This window comes from Rhinolophus sinicus, chromosome 3 (genome assembly GCF_057876585.1).
Source record: "Rhinolophus sinicus isolate RSI-liver-muscle chromosome 3, RSI-T2T, whole genome shotgun sequence".
Taxonomy (NCBI): Eukaryota; Metazoa; Chordata; class Mammalia; order Chiroptera; family Rhinolophidae; genus Rhinolophus; species Rhinolophus sinicus.
Window position 1 is genome coordinate 76,544,000 of NC_142503.1, and position 21,968 is coordinate 76,565,967.

The window sequence follows — 21,968 nt, forward strand, 5'->3', positions numbered from 1 at the left end:
AGGGGAGGAAGGAGAAGCAGGGATCTGGCACATAAGAAACAGAGAAACTGACCTGTCCTATGATAGAAGGAAATTCAGGGCACAATAGGAACCAAAAAGAAAGGCATGTATGGGGTGGTGGTATCATTTCTGCTTGGAGGTGGAGGAAGGAAATATCCCCATACATTTTATAGACAGGGTGGCATTACATTGTACAGACTGATGTGTGTGCTTGGGGTGAGGGCAGAATCTAGCAGGAGTCAAGTCCCAGAGGCACGAAAGAGAGTAGGCGGTGTGGAGCGGCTCAGGGAGGGAGGGGACATGGGAGAGGAGGCAAGGGCGGAGAAGGGGGCTCAGTCAGATCACACACTTGCCGAAGAGTTGACACGGACAGCTGTAGTCCCTGGGAGGTTTTAAGTGATGAGGTGTGGTGGGCAGTATTCTAAAACAGCCCCCAAAGTATCAGCCCCTCAGAGTACACCTCTCGGTTAGTCAAACACTAACCTACATGCTTCTCTAGGGCCCCAAAGAGCTGACCTTAAGAGAAGATTATTCTGGGTTGATCTGCTCTAATGAGGTGAGTCCTGAAAAAGGACTGGGCTCTTCCTGGAACGAGATCTGAAGCAGAGACGGGATTTGATGAGAGGGAGGTTCTCCTTGCTGGCTTTGAGGATGGAGGCGCCGCTGCAGGAGGAAAGCGGGAGCCTCTAGGAGCTGAGTTCCCGCCGGCCAACAGCCAACAAGAAAAGGGCACCTGAGCCCTATGGCCACAAGGAACTGAATTCTGCCAACAGGCAGAACAAGCTCGGAAGCAGAGTCTTCCCAAGAGCCTCCAGAGGAGAACACGGCCCTGGATGACACCTCAATGGTAGCCTTGCAAGACCCTAAGCAGACAAGCCAGCCACCCCGTGCCCAGACTTCTAACCCACAGAGACTGAGAGCTAATAAACGGGTGATGTTTGAAGCCAGTAAGCTTGTGCTCACTTGTTATACAGCAACAGAACACTGGTATGGGGTAACCGCCAGATTTGCGTCTTATAAAGTTACTGTGTGACCCTGGGAAATGCCCCCCTTGTACTGGGTCATTATCAGGAGCAAACAGAGGTGGTCTGGAGTCTCCATTCCTGGAACGAGTTCCTCGAGAGTTCTGCTCCCTGGACAGCAACACTGCTCCATCCAACCAGCTGTTTCCACTCTTTGCCTCCCCTCAGCCCACTGCTGTGCGAAGAGCTGGGCCTCCTCACTTTGAAACTCTTTCTCTGACTTCTGTGTTACCCCGCTGCTGATGTGTGAAGGTGTGTCACCTGCAGTTTCTCCCCCACTAGTCATCCACACAGCGGTGGAGGCCCCAGGCTGGGGCGATTGGGGAAATGGCCCACATCATCGTCTCGAACTGACATGCTGCCTCGTGTGCCTCCTGCCTGGGGCATGTCTAGGTCCTCCAGATTTTGTGTCCTGTGATCACACGAATCAGTCGGGCCCACCTGCCCTGGGTGTCTCCTTACAGGGATCTGACACACAGCCCTCTCCATGCAGCGGTGGCTCACTTGTCGCTCATCTGAGATAAAAGGAAGTCCACGCACGTCTCCTCTGCTTGATGAGTCAGGCACATCCTGTACCTGAACAGACGGGCTACTATGACTTGTCCATTGCCTTTACTTAGCACTTCACAGGACCGTCTGGCACACAGGCAGGCACAGGGGCCAGATGCCAGGTCCCTGAGGCCTCGGGGAGCCCCCTGTGGACCGGTGACTCAGAGCACAGCCTCCTGCAGGGGCAGGGCTGACCTCTGCTGCTGGCTGTGTGGGCGCTGGAGCAGGCGCTGATCTCCCACTGAGTGCGGTCCTGCCCTTCTGGGGGCCCAGGGACAGTGGATGTGGAACAATCTGAGGCACCACTAATGCTACATCTCACCACGTCTCAAGCCCTTTTCCTGACTACGCCCTGTCCCCAGGCACCGGGGAGCACAGCATCCTTACCTGTTAACCAATGCAACCTGGGGTGTGTGTGACCGAGGCGGTCTGCTCCATCCCCAGCATTTGGCAGACAGATGCGCAGTCATGTACCAGGAGTGCAGACACTCCCAGGTGCCCAGACCACGCACACGACAGTCCCCTGGGTATAGACTGTGGGTGAACCCACAAGAGCGGGCTCAGCTCACACTCATCTGTAAGCAACCCCCCCAGCACACGGGGTCCAGCAGAGAAGGTGGAGACATGCGATTCGTCACGGTGTGACCTTGGGAAACCACTCAGCCTTGCTGTGCCCGTCCCACCCCCGCCCCCTCACATGGACACCACCACCTGTTCTGCTCTGCCTCCCAAAACTAGGACGGAGATGAAACAGTCTGCTCCTCTCAGCTGTCCTCAGGGCCCCAGGGCAGGCTGCACAAAACCATGCAAGTACAAAGAAGAGTCCTTTCTGAGATTCCCTCTCCTTCACCGTCCAGTTACAGTTCACTTCTTTGGTGCGAAGATCACTGTTACGTTTTACGAGGACCAAGAGCAAGAGAAGGACCTGAGATGGAGAACGGTTTTGCGGCATGCAGCCTGTGTGACAAGCAGCAGAAACTAGGTGCCCTGATAAGAAAAGCCCTTCTGTGCGAGACTGGAGGCCTGGTCTTCCAGATGGGGTTTGATGGTAATGCCGGAGCCAGCAAACCACAGTAAGTGTTCACATCAGTGGGGGGATTGGAACCAGACCAGACAGGAGAAACGTAGGAAACGCGTGATTGCATGGAGTCCTGGTTTTGTCCCCTTGCCCCCCTCTAAAAAAAAAAGGTTGGGAGAAGACACAGTGAGAAAGCAGGGTGGGGTGGCCAGGGCCCAACCAAAGCTGAAGCCTGGTGAGCTCACAGGAAGACCAGGTCGGGGGCAGGAACCCAGAACCAGCAACTGCAATGTCCAGGCCACCTTCGCTAGGGGTGGTTGCTTCTCCTCAAGAAAAGACCACTGCGTAGCCTCTTCCCCTCCGCTCTCTACCCTGCTAGCTGCCTTGAATCAGGATGCCGGGCACACAGATTCCTTTCTTAAGGGAGAAATGTTTCTGAAAATGTTGAGAGGATTCCCTCAACTGACTTTGACCACTAGCTTGGTGGTGATTTAATACCGTCAAAGAAGGTGGTCAAGCAGGTGTTAGTTTCCACTTCATTTCTGAAAATAAAAACATCCCAAACCTAAGTCCTCAGGTGTCTGTATTGTATGCCCTCATGAAATGATTATTCCAGTTTCTAAGCTATATTTACAGTATAATTGTGTTATTGTCCTTTCTCTTATAGCCCTGTGGGTTCTTTCCTGGCTCCATATATCTGGGTCTTGATTAGAAATCCATGCTAACCAACTTAAGGCTGGTTATTGGAAATCCATGGTGACTGACAGAACAAATGAAATCTCTTTGTGTTGAGTCAGCAGAACCTGCATCCTACTTGTGCCAGGAAAGGCCTCTGAGGTTTGGGAATTTGAAAAATTTAGGGGCTTCGCTTATAGACACAACATCCAAACGGCTTCCAGTAGGAAGCAGGGAGTGGACGTGCATCCATGCTCTAGCGCTCACGTCACTGGGATTCTGGATGGCAGTTTTCTGTGATGCTTCTCTCTTTTTACCTTAAGCCCAGCAATTACAATGTAACCACATGGCCAGAGGTACTGGCAATGTAAAAGCAGAGCTATTACAACTTGGAAGGAAAGATAAAAAGTGACAGTGAGTAAGTCAGGAAGGCAGTGAAGCTCCCACTGGCACCCGTCCATCCACTGTCAACCTGGAGGTCACACTATAACCTTAATAGCCCTGGCTGCTGGCTGGATCAAGAGGGCCGTCTGAGCGCAGACTCCATGTAGCCTTTCTCTCTTTCCCCAAATCCCCAGGAATGATGGGAAATGTGTTTTTTAAAAAATCCTCAAGCATGTTAGAAAGCAAGGATTGATTGTTGTGCACTAGGGACCATGAGCAATCATAGAAAAGGAAAGGCAGGTTTTTATTCTCCCTGAAAAAGAAAACCACAGTTCTGAATGCATACAGAAGGAAGGTGCTAGAAAAGAAAGAAGGGGACTCAGGGGTGCTGCAGTCAGAGGTGCCGGCCAGTAGGCCAGGAGGGGACCAGGTACTTGGGTCCAATATGCAGCCTAGAGCTCTGCCATCGGCCCCGAGAACAGAAAGCCCAAGTGAGATTGTGAGCCAAGAAAGAGCCACACAACTCACATCTAAACAGAATTTACAGGTGAGGAAACAGCATTAATGCAGCAGACAAAAAGTTATCTTAGAATGAGTAGCATAAATATCCTCAGAGAGAGCAAGAAGATTTCCTATCATTAAAGAAACAATACATTTCATCACCAGAATAAAAATCTCAACACGTAAGCCAAACACCACAATGGATACAGCTGAAGGATAAATTAGTGAGCTGGAAAACTGAGCTGAAGAACCCCTGCAGAACTGCACTCTCCGATAGGGCAGCCACAGCCACACGAGCTACTGAGCACCAGAAATGCTGGCTAGTGCGAATCTGAGATGCGCTGTAAGTGTAACATATGTACCAGATTTTGAAAACTTCGTAAAAAGAATAATCATCACAAATATCTCTTAAAAATATTGATTACAAGTTAACGTGTTTTGGGTACACTGGGTATATAAACTAAGTTATGAACATGGATTGTACCCATTTCTTTTGACTTTTCTGATCTGTCTACAAGAAAATCTAAAATTACATATGTGGTCGCATTACATTTCTAGTGGACAGAGCTGCTCTAGGACAGAGCGCAAAAGGATGGGGAGCGTAAGGCAAGTTAGATATGGAAGACAGACCCAGATGAGTCAGCCTCTGTCTCTCCTTGCAGAAGGAGACAAAGAATAGAGAGGAAGCAGCATGGAATTAGAGGAAAAATGTCCAGACCTGAATAACTACATGAGGCCTCTGGAAAGAGCCCGTGATACTGAGGGAAGCATTCCTACTGAAGGTGGAAACAAGGTGACGGCGCCTACTTTGATTGTCACCATTTAACATGGTCCTGCAGGTTCCAGCTGATGCAACAATACACACACACAAAAGCAAAGAAAGAGATATTTTCTACCTGCAGGTGAAATGACCACCTACATACTCTCCCATCACTCCACTTCTGAAAGACCTGGTGTCCACAGGGCCTCTCCATGTCTGGCCACCAAGGCCTAGACGAAAGTAGGACCCATCATTAAAGAGCTGACAGAGTTCCTCACCAAAATAAAAAACTGACCATGTAAGTCAAACACCACAATGGATGCAGCGATAGGTCCCCCTTCCAGCACAGGCCTGTAACGATCCAGGAAGCGCTGACCTGAGCAGCCAAGAGAACTGACAATAAAGCCATCACTCCTAGACTAAGCTGCTGTCGGGTTCATGGGGAGGGTGCTTACCGACGGATGGCACTGGCAAACTCGGCAGCCAGCTCACTGTCGCTGCACGTCGTCCTGAGTTCAGCCAGTGACAGAGCTGGGGAGGCAGCGTCAGCACACTCCTGAGGACAGCAAACAAATGTGTGTTAGACCTGGAGCCAAGCCTGAGACCCGTGTAAGTGCATGTCTCTCTGTGGCAGAGCACGGGGAGGTGACAACTGCAGCCCTGCCCAGGTATCCATGACCTCCGCAGGCTGGCCAGGGAAGGGATGATGAGTCCCTGAGCGCTCCCTGGGAGCCAGGCGCTGGTCTGAACGCTCACATACACTGCCTCTCATTTAATCACTGTGAAGACCCTCCGAGGCAGATGCCATCATCATCTGCATTTTACGAAGGAGAAAACCAAGGCACAGAGACGTCACACTGCCCCAAGTCACCAGCGAGGACCTGGTGGAACAGGGACTCAAAGCCAGCTCACTGCTCTTCACCACTGAGTGAGCCTCTCGTAATTCACAAAAGGCAGCTGGGAAATAACACGAGAGAATCCTCAAGCCCCGTCCCACTTCTCCTGGGGAGAAAACCAATCTTCCCGAGACTTAGGAGCATTGCTGGGCTCAGCGTAATCATCTGGAAAAGCCAGAAAGAGAAAAACAGATGTGCACCCCCCGCCCACGTCTCAGCATTAGCCAGGAACACTGACATCATCTAAACAAAATCCTCTCATTCTACTCTGAGGAAATAAAGGGCCAGAACTTGTAAATCCCAAATCAAGTTAAGACAATTCATAAAGCAGGGATCACACGTCTGAGCGTTGTAGATAGAGGGCAGCAGCCACGCTGCATGGTAAAGTGGCCGGGGAAGGTGACGCTCATCATATAATTTGCTTAACAGACACGTACTGAGGATCTACTACACCCCAGGCTTAAGAATAAAAAGCTTGTGATCTGTTGCAGGAGATGGAACGTAAACGGAAAGCTATATCACGATAGGATGAGAGCTACACAGGAGTCTGAATCCAGTGCGAGAAGTGCAGATGGTAGGAGGGCACGGTGTCTCCCTCAGCCCACTGTTACAGAAATGCCACCACGCCCAGGGCTCCCTGGCAGCAGCACATCAGCTGGACACCCTTCCTCTGCCGTGCCCCCTTCCGCACTGCTCTCCCTCCCGCTCTCCTCCCCACCTTGCTGTCCTGCAGACCCAGCCCCCATCCACCCGTCCGTGGACTCTGGGAGACGCCAACACCCTCTCTCTTTGTCTAGCAATTCCTGTGTGACGTGAACATTTCCTAAGACTCCTTAACGATGGGACAGCTTTGTCTCACCCCGTGCCTCTCATTGAACACGCCTGGTGGTATCTGTTGCATGGAGACAAGAAGTGCAAAAACCTAATGCGACTTGGATAAGATCTGGGACCGAGCTTGTTGGCTGGAGGGAAGTTTTAAAACAAGCAGGACACCGACCCTACCTATGGAGCAAGAGAGGATGTTCTAGACCCAAATCTGGCCCTGCCACCTGTGTGAGGCCCACAGGCTAAGAATTGTTTTCCTAGTTTTAAACTCATGAAGAAAAATTCAAAAGACTATTTTGTGATGTGTGGAAATTATATGAATTTCACATTTCAGTGTCCATAACTAATGTTATCAGAACACAGGCACACCCATTTGTATTGTCTCTGCTTCTCCAGTACAATTCTACAACAGCCAAGTTAAGTAGCTGCAGCCGAGTATGACCTGAAAACCCTAAAATACTGACTATGTGACTACAGTTTGCCGACCCTGGCTCTGGACTGTTTGCTTCATCTACCAACAAATAAGACCAAATGAGTAGCCCAGAAGGGAGATTTTATTGAAATAGTAAATAGTTCCAATATTTGAAAGATAATCAGCTTACTCTAACTTCATTACCTGAACAACGCAAGGTACTCTCATAAAGCGTCTTATTCTAATGTGAGAAATTTTTTTTTTTTAAAAATCATCTGGCTTTTTCCGTCAGAGATTTCTGTACTTTGAAGCCATTCCACAAAACACGGTGCTTCCCCCAGTCAAAATAAAACCAAGAACCAGGGGGAAACGCTCAGTTCATGGGCCTTCTGGCAAGAATCTAAATCCATTTCCACCACACCCTAAGAGCACACACAGACACACTGGAGCTCTGTCTCTCAGGCTCTGCCCCCAAGTGACTGCTAACAAACTCAAAAGGCTATACAAAGATTTTAGAAGTATAGGCACGGAACAGAAAACCCCTCTCCCTGAGCCCAGGTACTGCCATATGAAACAGCACTGCCCACTCTGACCAGACTCCCCAAACATCAGGCAGATGGTTTCACGGTGCACAGTAAACCTCTCCAGAGCCCAAATTGTGTCCCATCATCCCCTGGGGCAAACCCTCTGTTTGATTCCTCGCTGTCCTCGGGAGAGCACAGCCAGCTGACTTCTGCAGCCAATATATCAATTCCTCTTCCCTCCGGACTATTCCATCGGCCTGCAGGGACATTCTTCCCTCCTGCAGCCTCAGGACTGCTCCCACTCTCCTGAGTCTCAGTTCAGGAAACCTGTCCCAAATCTCCAAATCTGGATTCTGGGTCCTGCCTGTCCCCTCCCAGCACACTTAGCATGGATCCTTGCTCTCAGGACACTGTATCACTGCGTTATGATCCTCTGTTTGCCCGTCAGTGTCCCCCACTGGAATGTAAATTCCTGGACAACACCTTGCCAGGACCCAACCACATTTATCAAACGAACGGATGAATGAGAAACAGCCGGGGTCTCGGGAGAGCCGGCCCCGCCAGGGCCACGGCCATGGAGGCCCTTGGCTTCTTCGTAGGTGAGAAGTGGGCAGAACGTAGCTGTGGCCCTTTGGGAAGCATGCTTTAGAGCCTTAGCTTTTTAGGGAGTAACGGTTCACTGCCACATGGCATCGGCAAGTGGCTTTTCCCCCAGGGACATGACTCTCCTGGAGATATCCCTGCATTTGGGCTGCAAGAACCCACTCATTAGACCATCAGATCAGCAATGCCTGGGCCTGAAACAAAGTGGGGTCAGGAGAAGCTGGCGTTTATTAGGAACAAAAAACAGAGTACACAGAATTTCAGCGCCCTGGGACAAGGAATATAATTCTTTTGAGTCCAGAGCTTTCTTTCCTCTAATACAGTATTTGGAATAACTGAGGTACAGTATGATGGAATAAACTTGGGTTCTAGAAAAAGAGACTAGTGTAGTGGGCAAATGGTGTGAGTGTGCAAGACTACATCACCGAACAGCCCACTGTGTGTGACACCCGGTGTGTGGTCCGGAGTCTGCCTTCCTCCTCCTCTGCCTCAGGCCGCTTCCTGCTTCCCACCTCATTGATGGTAGAAATGCCAACAGAAGTCGAGGAGGCAACACAGATGAGAGGAGGATGGCCTGCTAGCCAAACTGGGGTTAAATGCCTCTTCTGCCTTTGATGAGAAATGAGACCCTTCACTTCTTCTGACCCTCATTTTCCCTTCCTCAGAGTTACGTGCGATCGGTACAGAAGTGATCCACAGAGGATGGCTGCTGTGTGGAGCGGAGTAGACAAAGGAGGTGAGACCAGTATCAGACTATTGGACAAGTGCACAGCTCACTCCCTCGGTAAGACGACGATATGCAAAAATGATTTCACCGTTACATAAAATGAGATTAAAGGGAAAAAAGGTAGATTTGGTTTCTTTGCGCTCATATGTCACCTTCTTTTAGATAATCTAGACTGGCTTGCAGCTTCTATGCAAATCAGGGAACTGAGGCACCGGGCGGTGCGTGGCGGGGGAGGGGCAGGGGGTGAGGCCGGTCCCTCCGCCCTACCTTGCCGGGCTTGTCTTTGCCGCCGCCGCTGCTGCTGGAGCCCAGGGACCGCATGCGCTGCTCCTTGTGCTCCTCCACCTCGGACTTCAGGTGCTCGATGTGCACGAGGTAGGCCTGCTCCTGGGCCTCCCGGGTGCTCAGCTTCAGCTCCAGGGCCTTCTTCTCTTTCTCCAGTAGGTAGAGCTGGGCCTTCAGCTCAGCCATCTCCTCCTGCGGAGCACAGAGCATGTAAGGCGCCCAGCGTGGGAGAGCAGGTGAGCGGGAAGGTCATCTGTGGCAACAGCCACGGACCTGCGGGAGTTACCCCCTTGCAGCTGGGGCTGAGAGGACGGGGAGGAGACATGACATCTGTCTCCACGCATCTGAAGGACTGACAGGTAGACAAAGCCATGCGCTGTGTCACTCCACAGACTAGAACTCAGAAAAATGGGTAGAAGATACAGGCAAACAGGCTTTGGGTCACTGTAAGGAGAAGCTGTCTAACAACTGGAACACTCCCCCCCCCTCCCATGGGCACGATTCATTGTTCTGAGAACCAGTGTGCGCAGGCTAACTAAGCTTCATCAGTCAGAGTGGCCATAAAGGAGGGTCACCCACACAAGGCTGGGTCTGACGAGGTCCTTTCCAACCCCCATTTCCTTTTCCATCTTCCATGGCACCAATCCACGTATTTTATCACCCCCAATGGCACCCTCGGTGCCCTGCAGCTGAGCCAGACAGGTGCGGAGCGCCTACAACAGTCGTATCACCCCAGCTCTTATCTACTGCAGGCGGCCTGAATGAAATCAACAGAAGCAAGAGTCCCTCACAGGTAACTTCTCATCAGGTAACTTCTCAAAGTATCTTAGAGAACTCAAGAGTCTTTTGTGGAGAATAAGTAGTGACTCCAAAATAGGACAATTCCATGCAGGCCAGGAGCCAGGTAACAGTGATAACCAGCAGCATTTAGTGAACATGTAACACTGTTTTAAATGTTTACATAAAGTGACCCATTTAATCCTCCCAACCTGAGGTAGATATTATGACTATTTCCATTTACGGATGGGAAACTGAGGTATGCAGAGGAAAGCCCAACTGCCCACAATTACTGGGTAAATTGTGGAGCCAGAGTTTCAACCCAGGTCGCCTGGCTCAGAGCCCAGGCTATAGTCGCCCCTTCTAAGGTGAGTGCGTGCATGACGCTTGTATCCTCACCTCTGCTGGAGGGTGAGTCCACCACTATCTGACCACCAGGTCAGTCTCTCAGATCTTACTTAAGAGGATTCTTCATAGTGCTGAGTCACTGCCTTGAGAGGGATTCACCAAGGTCACTAATTCACCAAGATCACCCCCGAAGTGCCCCTTATCTGAGGTAATAAGCCACAGGCCTGCTGTGCGCTCCTGGATAAGACTGCTCATCCTTCAATGAGGGGAAAGACCTAGAGGGCACCCACTCTGACTTGTAACAACACTCAGGGCAGGGGGCCACTAGACCTAGACAAGGCATTGTGCTCAGTGACTGCTCAGAAGACGCCAAACCTTTTCTAAAGATGAGATATAAAACCAGACTGAAAGGTGTTTCCATACACTGGAGTCCTCTCATCTTTTGCCATTAGAAGCAGGAGTATGAAGGTTCTGGAAACATTGCATACTGAGCTAATGTAGAGAGTCACACCCAGAAAAACATATAAATGCAAACTTAAAAGAAGGAAAGATGAATCCATGGGTGCCAGAAATGAAGAGGGAATGCCTCCTGGGGGAAGGTGAGGGGGCGGTACTGCTGGCCGGCAGAGGCTCAGACCAGTATGGCGACACTGGGACCTATGCAAGGGCAGGGGACAGAGCCAGAACTGCGACCCCAATGAGCCAGGACTCTCAAAGTGAGTCTGCCTACAGAAAGAGACTAGGAGACTTCCTTTTTGGAGATGGGGCAGAGAAACTTGTCATCACTCAGGCTCTAGGTGGGAAAAGAGAGAAAAGTCTTTTGAGGAAGCTGAACCACAAACTTGTGTCATGTGACGTAGAACAGGAATCCTAAGCGAAGAATATGAGAAAAACTAATCCTAAACCTCTGAAACCCACGGGTGCCAACAGCTCTAACGAAGCACAGAACCATGGTGTAGAGACATGTACAACCCAGGACCCACAAGCCCCCATGGAAGACACAAGCTGCCCTGAAGATGAGCTGGTACAAACATTCTCCCCCCAACACACATGCAAAAAGAAAATGGAAATGAATCACGTTGAGGCAGAATCAGGATTTATGAGACCCAGAAATAACAAGTGAAAAATTAGAAGATAAATATTTAAAACAGAGAAAAGGAGTCATAATGAAAGGATATGCTATTCAAAAAAGAAGAGTGGATTTGAAAAGGAACCAAGTCAATCATATAGAAATCAAAAGGTGTTTACTAAAGATAATGTACAAGAAAAAAGAAAAAGAAAAGAAAAAGACGAGTTTCTCAGCAGTTGTACGCTAGAACAAAAGAGTGAAATCCAACGTAATCTTCTGCTAATGGATTTGGTATGGGTGAGCATGCATCCTTGACCACACTGCTCGGGACACACAGGGAAGGGAGAGGTCTGATGTTTATCCTACAAAACACGCACAGGAAGGGAAACAGGAAACCAAGCCAGAACGCTAGCAATGGCTGCCCCTGGATTATGATATTATGGGTTATTTCTATCCCAGCTTTTTATAACTCCTACTCTTTCAGAAAATTTCTATGATGTGTACACATTTTATTTTCAAGTAGCAAAGGGAATATTAGTGCTTTTATTCCACCGAAAATGTCTTTCCGGGCCTGAATAACAGTGAATTTATCGTACAACATATTGGCCTGAATATAAAAAGGAAATCCTTAGTCTCTGGCCAAAGGAAGGGCATGTTTGGAATAAACAATGGAAGGGCAGCCTCACAGCTCATGCCACGGGTGCAAAAGCCCACAAAGAGGGCTCCTGATTGGAAGAAAAAGGCACTGAGATGATGGCCCCAATGCCTGGCTCATGGGCAATGAGAAATCAGCCAACGATGCATGAGTTCCCCACAGGGAGCAGAAGGCAAGTCTGAGCTCAGTGGGTGGGACTGAGATAAACCAGCCTGGAAACAAAGGGGTGATTCCTGCATCTGTTGTCGCTGCCCAAAATCTTTCCAGGCTTAACCTTGAGCTGCCACTGGGGGCAGGGATGTGCTGAGCAAGTCACCCTGAGTGTGTTGGGGATGACCGCTGCTGATGGCTCCTCTCCCCTCCCTGAAGGGGGCATAACCAGACGGGGGCCTGCTCTTTCTTCTGAGGGCAGTGCTGGTACAAACAGGAGAAACCAGATGCCAACTCTTAACTCAGCACCACTGTGATCCACTGTGGCCTAAGGGACCTGCCTCTGGTTCCTAAACTGATGGTGACGGGCTTTAGCCTGAGAGCTCCTCCCTCAGGTCTCAAATCCCGGGAGCCGGGGACACGGCAGAACCCAAAGCTGTGCAGATCAGGCCTTTGCACACAGGAGGGCAGAGCGTGGGGCCAGGGCTCCCAGGCCAGACTCCCCGTTATGAGCTGAGTGGGCTCCATATGCTACCAAAGAGACAAGGTGTCAGGAAACCAGGGCTCATAGGATTCTGTTCCTGGCCTCACCCTGCTCTCCTCCCCCTCACATCAGCATCAGCAGAATGTGATGCCAAGAGGCACTTGTAAGCTTCTGGGGACTGGGGTCCTTTTGGATGGACAAGGGCTGCTCCAGCCTGCGGAGGTCTGAGCTGGCTGGCTTCTCGTGGAGAAGGAGAGGTCTCAAAGCTGGGCAGCCCGGCATATTCTCCAGAGTTCAAAATCACCCCTCCAGAAACACGTCCAGCCCAAGTGACCCCCTGACATATTGGAACTGTCCTTGTCTACAAACGCGGCTCTGGCTCTCCTTCGGGGGGAAGTGACTGAGCACAGATGGGGTTGATTTCTCATCACGGGCTGACCCGCTTTCAGGGCCTTTTTATATAGGCCTTGTCTCGAGTGGGCCCCTGCCCGTGGGGATACCTTCATGGCCATCAGCTCCTGCATCAGCACCGCGTTTTCGAGATCCAGCCGCTGGCTGTCGCCCCGGGGCTTGACGTCGTAACTGAGAGGATCGATGTGGACGCTTTCCAGCTCCAGCATGGTCAGTTTGACCGCGGCCCTGTCGTTCTTGAGCTGCTGGATATAGTCCTTCAGCCTCTGCTCGTCTTCTTTAGTAAACTCTGTGTCGCAGCTACTGGCTGTGGAACTGGTTGTGCTGAGAAGAAAGACAAAGAAAACCCATCACATTTCCCAGTCAGTGCTAGCGGGTCCTTTTTCCTCACTCTTCTCCACACCCCGTATCTCCAACGATACTCAGATGGCAGTCCAAAAAAAAAAAGAAAGAAAAAGAAAAAAGAAAGCATTCTTCATGGCACAGTGAATCGATACCACCTTTTAGGAAATAAATAAGAATAACAGAAATGTGTACACCCTTTAACACAATGGTGCGGATGCTATGAATGAATTCTAAGAAGTAATTCCACAAAAACAACAAGATACACACATACAAAGCTGTTTCATGGAATGTAGGATTTAGTGAGTTACAGTACAAAGAACAAGAAGGGAAGTTATATGGACATTACAGTAGCAATTATGACAATGGTGGAGATATTTTAACTGAAGAAATAAAATTAAAAATCATTCATGTGTAATAAAAACAGGTGTATATATGGACAGGACTTTAAAAAAGGGGTATGTTAAAGGGGTCAAAGCCCAAGTTGAAAAAGAAACTACCTACGACCTGACATTAAACGGCTGCCTGGATAAGAGGCTGGAAACTGGTGCAACTGGACCCAGGCCTTCCACAGCCTTCTCATTCCATAGCCCTGTCTTCCCAAGATTCCTGTTACCAGGAGCTGTGCCAGAAGCAAGAAGTGGCATCCGCAGGCTGTTGGCTGCCCTGATCGCAGGGCTACCCTCCTCACTTTACACTAGAACAGAGGTCATGAGGCCCCCCAACTCGGCAGATGTACTTTCCCCATAATCTAGGTGTGACCAGGGTCCATTCTACTCTTTAATGTGACATTTATCAAGCTGGCTGTGTACGTGAGAAAGAGAACACCTCAGAGTTTGGGGTGGTCTTCAAGTCAGAGAACCCCTACTAGGACAGGAAGCTCCTGAACCCCAGAAACTCAATCACCCCAGGGAGAAAGGGCAGCTGACCAACACATAATACTTCTTCAGAAGCTATGACAGTTAATTTCATGTATCAACTGGGCTAGGCTACGGTGCCCAGTTGCCTGACCAAACACACATCTTAGATATTGCTACAAAGGTAGTTTATGGTCCATGGATACGATTACAATTTAAATAGTAGACTTTGAGTAAAGCAGATCAGCCTCCCTAAGGTGGGCAGGCCTCATCCAATTAGTTGAAGACTTTAAGAGAAAAGTCTGGGTCTCCAAAGAAAGGAAATTCTGCCTCCAGACATTCTCCAGACGCAACATCAACTCTTCCTTGGCTCTTCTGCCTGCCTGCTCTGCAGATTAGGACTTGCCAGCTCCCATAATCACATGAGCCAATTCCTTAAAATCCATCCACCCATCCATTCACATACTCGCGTGCACGCACACACACATACCACACCCCACTGGTTCCATGTCTCTGGAGAGCCTAATACAGAGGTACCACCTTTACCTGTGAGCCCCACACCTTACCCCCTTGGTGGATGCAGAGGGAGCATCCTCTGTGCCTATTTGTAAAATGAAGGCAACCACAGTCGACGCTTCGTAAGGTTGTGGTGAGGATTAAATGTGGTAAAATGTACGTGTTTACCATAGTGCCCAGCACATAGTAAGCACTCAATAAATGTAGTCCATCATTCATTCATTTAAGAAATGCGGGAGTGCCTCCTTCTAGGCCCTAGAAAAGTCCCTGTCCTCATGGAACTCATATTCTAATAGAAGAGACAGGCAAGTAAAACATACGAGACAGTGAGACGTACCATGGAGAAGAATGAAGCAGTTATAGGGAATGCAAAGAGGAGATGGATTATTCTTTGAAATAGTTGTAGGGATGGCCTGTAGGATACAGTTACACTTGAGTAGACCTAAAGGAGGGGAGAAAGGGAGCCATGTGGATATTTGGTGGAAGAGTGATCCAGGCAGGGGACTTGGAAAATTCAAAGGCCCTGAGGCAGCAAACTTGGCCAGCAGCATTGAAACTGGCTGCAACAGAGTCAGCTAGGGCAGAGGGAGGGAGAGAAAAGGTCAGAGAGGAAGGTGTGTGTGTGCGGGAGGAGGCAGGCTGCCAGGTCATACAGGGTTTTATAAGTGTTCTTTTTCTCTAGAATTAGAATGGAAGCCATTGGAGGGTTTGTAACAGAGGAGTGACATGGCCTGCCTTACATTTTAACGGGATCCCTCCAGCCGCTCTACTGAGGAGAGCTGCAGGGAGGCAAGGAGAACAGAACTATTGCAACCATCTTGGGGAGAGATGGTGAAGCTGGGAAGGTAGGAAGGAGGGTAAAATTATTCATCATCATTGCTATGTTTTCTCAAGTTGTATTTTACAAAAGATGAGAAGGGAGACGCAGCTACCCTGCAGTTGGAACACTTCAGATGCAATGAAGAAATAAAGCAGCTCAAGAGAAGCATGAAAGAGCAAAGAGTACGCCCAGCACAGGGCACAGGAGAGCCTGGCAGGGCATCAGAGGATGACCTCTGCCCAGGAAGAGAGTCTTAGCCAAGGGACAAAACAAGCCCCATCCCTTCCCCGCCACAGCTCTCAGCATCTCAGAGATTTTCAGTAAAGACATAAAGATATGCCTGCAAATAGCTCGGTGGTAGGCAAAACCATTCCAGTAGTACTCAGAGCTCTCCTTCATGGACTGTCAACCTTGACATGGAGGGACAGACATCTAACGTTCCACAGAAAAAGGAGCAACAAAATGAAAGCAAACTGGAGTGGTGGCATCATTCACGAAGCATTCCACAGGGCTGAGTGCGAGACGTGCTCAGGGTGCAGTATTTTTGGACAGCATGGCGCCGGGAAATAGCAACGTTTCCCTTCCAGTGAGGTGGGAGACGACTTCAGGTAAGAAATCCTTTCCCGTGAAGCTGGGGCTCACTTTACAACCCTAGTGCTCCCTTTCATTACGAATTTAAATATATGGAATAACCATGTACCTACCACCCTGATGACCTTTCTGTCATATTTTCTTTGGAGTACTCTTTTTAGAAATACAACATTTAGACTTGAGGCACCGTTTATTTACTTTCACTTTAAAAAGAAATTTCAAAATTCAAAGACCCCTGGAAGCTAGAATTCTCTAATTATTCTGCAGGCACTGAAGTGATAATATTTTGGCAGATTTTCCATTTCGCAAGGCTGGTCTACCCCACTGGTTGCCGAAGCGTAGTCACTGGGTTGGCCACAGCAGCATAGCCGGGAACTTGTCAGGAATGCACATTCCCAGGCCCCATCTCCAAGACCCACAGGAACTGGAAACCTTGCAGTGGGGCCCAGTAAACTGTGTTTTAACTCACCCTCTCAGTGACTATGAGGCACAGCCAGGTTTGAGAACAGGTGGCTACCCCATAGAATAAGTGGGCATTTGCACTGTAGCCTATGAGGTAATGCACCCTCACAGATTCTCTAGGGAGAGGCCGCTATGCTCTTGGGCTGATGGGGGGCAGGGAGTGCCAGTGACCATGAAGAGGTCTCTGACATCAGACAGACCTGAGTAAATGTACCTCCTCTGCCGCTGCCCACCTTTATGGCTCAGAGTAAATTACCCAAGCTTTCTGCGCTGCGGTAAAGTGGGGATACTAATAGTCCCCAAGTCACCAGGTTGTGGAAAGGAGACAGTGGGCCCAGAAGCAGGCAGAACCAGCGAGTGCTGTCACACAGCACTGGAGGCGCTGGAGGGATGGTTGTACCAATGGCCCCACAAGGCCGAACACCAGACTCAGGGACTCCCTCCAGGGACATCAGCCACCTAGCAGGTCATCTGGACTGTCCCCTCCCTGTCTGAGGGAGACGCAAAGAAGCAAGTGCTTGACCAGACTTGAGAAACTACCTCAAACTGTCTGGAAGATGCAGACGTGGGCAGGCTTTGGGGTATCCTGGAACCCTCTAGAGCCAGGAGCCTAATGCCCTGCCATGTGGGGAAGGCTTTTGTTTCACCATCTCTGCTAATGGTATGGTTTTTAGAATGGAAGAAAAAAAGAAAAGAACAAAACATTTCCTTGCATAGATCCCACCATGTCAGAAGCTCAGAGCTTTAAAATGCTTTTACCAGGGGAAAGTTTCATTTCAAGATAAGCACCGCAGCCCCTCTGGCTTCTCTCTCCCCCTTCCAGGAGACCAGCAGGGAACAGATCACGCGAGGTTAATTACAATTCTGCTTTGTGCCCTTAATGTAGCACTGTGGAATATGATTATGACAGTGGTAAAGAGGGGAAGCCACTGGCCTTTCCTCTGGTCTCCTGCAGACAAAGGCGCTGCCGGTCCCCTGAGGGCGGGCTGCTGGTGCCGGGGAAGGGTTAAGTCATCCATTAACTCTCCCAGCTTGGAATGCTGGATGATCTCAGTTGTCAAGAGAGAATAAATCACTTTCCGTGTGGGCCGAGTTACTCCTCTTCTCCAGGGTGGGAGGCAGTACGTGTTTTCTGAGAGGGACTGTGGAAAGGGTTGCAGATGAAAAAACACAACAAACCAAAAAACAAAAAACCCAGCCCACTCTAGGATGGTGGAGCTGTACATTTTTGCATTTTGCTCTGGTTTTTCGAGGAGCTGGGCCAGGTCGCATCGATTTGTCCTTTCTGTGATGCTCTGCCTGAGCTCCCCTCATGCTGGCTTTGCTCTGTATCTGTTAGTTGCCAGTGGATCTTTCTGCACACCACACCCAGGTGGCCTGCAGCCGGGGCAAGCCCACACTGGCCAGGCCTGGGACACCCTACCCTCTGCCTGCCATGGCCACAATGGAACACGGATGCACGTTTATTCAAACAGCTGTTGAGGACTGGCCCGGTGGCTCAGGTGGTTGGAGCCCCGTGCTCCTAACACCGAGGTCACCGGTTCGATTCCCACATGGGCCAGTGAGCTGCGCCCTCTACAGCTAAGATTGTGAACAATAGCTCTCCCTGAAGGTGAGCTGCTGTGAGCTGCTGTGGGCTACCGTGTGTGGCCAGTGGCCAGCAGCCGGCAAAATCTGCTGTGAGTGGCCGACCAGTGACCGAGTGCCTCAGCTGGGGGGAGTGCAAAGGCTCATAACACCAGCATGGGCCAGGGAGCTGGGTCCTGCACAACTAGACTGAGAAACAACGGCTTGAACCGGAGTTGGGGCAGGGGGAGGACGGAAGAAGGGGGAAAAAAAACAACAACAAAAAAACAGCTGTTGATTTCAAATATCCTCTCTCTGTTCTTCTCCACCATGTCCCATCCTCATCTTCAAGACAACTTCCCGTCCTGCTTTTTAGAAGAAAAGTCCATGTTTCTTCAGCTTCCTTGTCTTGTCTTTGCAGAGAGATAAAAGGGCATTTCTTTTGCCCTGAAAACCAAAGTTAGATTTTTCCTGAAATTTTTATAATTTTATCTGGCCCCAGTTGAGATCTCATTACACCAAGGAGCAGCTCTTTTTCAGAAGGAAAGTACCAAGGGACTGGTCTTCAATTGTGCTGAGCACTTGAAATGTATTTGGAGGAGGAGGTTGGCCCAAGTGACACCTGGCCACGTCAGCCACTCCTAAGTGGCTCCAGCCCTCTAAGCAGAAGGGTGGACCTTGTCAACTGCCCAGGTCTTTTAGTGTTGTGCTGGGAATATACACGCATTCTCTTTCTCTCCCTCCCTCTCTCTCTCTCTCTCCAAGTCTTTGTCATAAAGGACTAAAAACACTAAACACAGTCCAAACTTCTGATGTCAGTATGTCCTCGAATGATTATCAGAATTATCTAGGAGGAGACATGGAGATTAAATGAGGGAAAATTATGTAATGAAATACAGATACGGGGAAATCTGCTGCGAGATACAGAAAGTTCTCAAAAACTTCTTGGTGCCAGAAAGCGCTTAAGGACTTAGCTGAACGTGGAAGTCAAAATGAAACCGAGATATTTAGGAGACAGATCCTATTTCTGCAGCCCTTTTAAAAGATGCCATTATAACGGTGTTACAGGCCAGGCATCTCTAAAACAAATACCCTATTCCAAGACAGATACCATTAGGTCTGACGGCTAAACTGTTGCTAACAATTTCCCTGGCATTAGAAAAATCAAACATTATAAATAACTTTCAACATCACTAATAGTTAAGAGCTACAAATTAAAATATTAGGGGTATTTTTTTTTTTTTTTTTTTTTTTTTTTTGCCTACAGATTAGCCAAATTGAAAAAATGTATAGTATCCAGTTTTAACAAGAGTGTAAGAAGGAGGCCCTCTCATGCACAGGCTGTAGGAAAAGAACTGGATCACGGATGGAGGGCTATTTGATATCTGAAACATTAATCATTTTGGGGCCAGCAAATTCTACTTATTAGAATTGGTCCCATAGAAATGGTACAAGAGCAGTTGGAAACTGTACAAGGGCAGGTAGAACAAGGCTGGTTGCTGTAGCAGTGTCCTAAAAGTGAAACACTGGATATGAACGTCTACCAAGGGGAAGCTGTTTAAATACATAATGGATTGCCAGCCAAAGGAAAACTGTACAACTACTGAAACGAAGGATACATGGAAATATACATACGAGATCTGACAATTAAGTTTGTGAACTCATTCTAGAAAAAGTGCTACAGACCTCACTGCTGAATATCACTATGGTCACCTTCGAAGTACTCCCCTTGGGAAGCTATGCACCGACTCCAGCGCAGGTCCACCCTTCAAAGCAATTTTGGGACTTTTTCTGGAATGGCCATCAGAGCTGTCGTCATATTGCCCTTGAGGTCCTGAATGTCATCCAAATGTCTTCCTTTCAATATTTCCTTGATCTTCGGGTAAAGAAAGAGGTCACTGGGGGCCAGAGCAAGTGATTAAGGAGGGTGTTCCAATACAGTTATTTGTTTACTGTCTAAAAACTCCCTTAGACAGTACTGTGTGAGCTGGTGCATTGTCGTGATGCAAGAGGCATGAATTGTTGGCAAAAAGTTCAGGTCTTTTTACACGCAGCCTTTTCAGCACTTCCAAATAGTACACTTGGTTAAGTGTTTGTCCGTAATTCATAATGAATAATCCCTCTGATATCAAAAAAAGTGAGCAACATTGTTGCAAAAAGTCCGCGAACTTAATTGTCAGACCTATAAGGCTAAGGAGAAAAATGCTAAAAATATAATGCTAAGGGGAAGGAGCAAGTTTCAGGAGAGTCCACGTGATAGGATCCTTGTCAGGTTAAAAACTGGATGCAGTCACAGTTTTAGGGATGCCATGTTTTGGTCTGCTGAGTACACACCTTCTCTCTCCTTCTGGGACTGCACCGCAACTTTCCCTTCTCTATCCAGCGGCTCCTGTGGGAACTGGCATGTCACAGATGACAGGTGTAGGCACGTGAGCTCAGTGGGCAACACGTCCCTTCCCAGTATTTCTTACTTGACAACAGTGAAACCAACCAGCCTCGTGTACAAATGCAGCTGGTGTGCTGGTTTTGTCATTGGGGACGAGGTGAGAGCTGAGTGCGGGGGCCGCACAAGTGGTGCAGTCTGGCCTGGCTGTGCTCAGGTGCCTGGTTCCACTCATGCTCGGGCTCACTGCAGCCCTCTGCCTGCAGCTCCTGCGTGGCAGACCCAACCACTATCCTTGCAGCAAGACCTCTTTTTGTGCAAGCTATCTGAGTCTTTTATGTCATCTGCAACCCAGGGTCTTCACTGATAAAAAAATGGACAGTTAAATCTGTGGAAATATACGCTTACACTGTTTGCAGTATCCTTTCCAGTGAGGATCGTAGCATGGGGAATTTTATGTAATGCTTGGTTTTAATTATTTATTTTTACAATTAATTCTTTTGCGATTAGGAAGTTAGGTCTTGAAAAAGCAAAAATAGCATTTTAGGTCTCTATTTAGTTTTCATAGAACCTAAAAGGTAAGTAACGAGGATGTTTCAGCAGGAAGACTTAGCACCGTGCTGTCATATTGGGAAATGCGTCTGAGCTGGACGTCAGCATTTGCTAACACGTCTAAGCATTAATGCCAAGATTCCAGATGGACTCTCCTGAGACTCGCATGGGGGACACACCTCTCTTTTTCAGAAAGAAGTAAAGACGACTATTCCAACAGCCAGATCTGGTCCGACTCTCATTCCTTGAAGCTTGCTGACGGGGGTGGCACCGGCCTATCCCAACTGAATGGCTGTTTTAATCCCATTCATCATTTTAATGGACATGATTCCACTATTCTCAGCCTTTCTTTCTGTCCCAGTGAAACTTTATCTTAATGAAGACCAGCTTAGAGGGTAAAGATGGCATCTTGAGCCCCACTGCCCTCCACTCCAATCTGAGGCTCACGTGCCAGTCTGAGTGGTCAGCCAGGTGGTGTCCTGGCTTCCTGGACGTGCCCAGGGCTCACCGCGAGGCTGCCGTCCCCACTGTCACATGGCTCACAGCAGTCCCCATCTAAAAGTAGGACAAAAGGGACTCAAGTCCAGTCTCGATGTGAGCAGACTTGCTGAGGCTCAGTCTGTCTCGGCCACCTGTCCTTTTGTAGATTCTGATCGATGCCTGTGCTTCCACCAAATGGAGCGACATTGTGATGCTTGACAAAAATAGTAGGCTCGATGAAGAATTCCTGTTCCTACTTCCCAACAATTTAGTCCATTTGCCTGTCTGTTGTGATAATGTGGGCAAAGCTATCCCGGCCATCAA

The 21,968-nt window shown here is 49.0% G+C and overlaps 1 protein-coding gene across 3 annotated transcripts in view; it reads right to left on the reverse strand.

Moving 5' to 3' along the window:
* Nucleotides 1-21,968, reverse strand: part of MCC (MCC regulator of Wnt signaling pathway) — a 379,018-nt gene that overhangs the window by 12,419 nt on the left and 344,631 nt on the right. For all 3 annotated transcript variants that reach the window (XM_019727795.3, XM_019727797.3, XM_019727798.3), the window contains 3 exons: nt 13,165-13,399; nt 9,164-9,373; nt 5,365-5,465 (listed from right to left, as the gene is read on the reverse strand). In XM_019727795.3, coding sequence (XP_019583354.3) covers nt 5,365-5,465; nt 9,164-9,373; nt 13,165-13,399 — 546 coding nt within the window. The remainder of the gene's footprint in view (nt 1-5,364; nt 5,466-9,163; nt 9,374-13,164; nt 13,400-21,968) is intronic.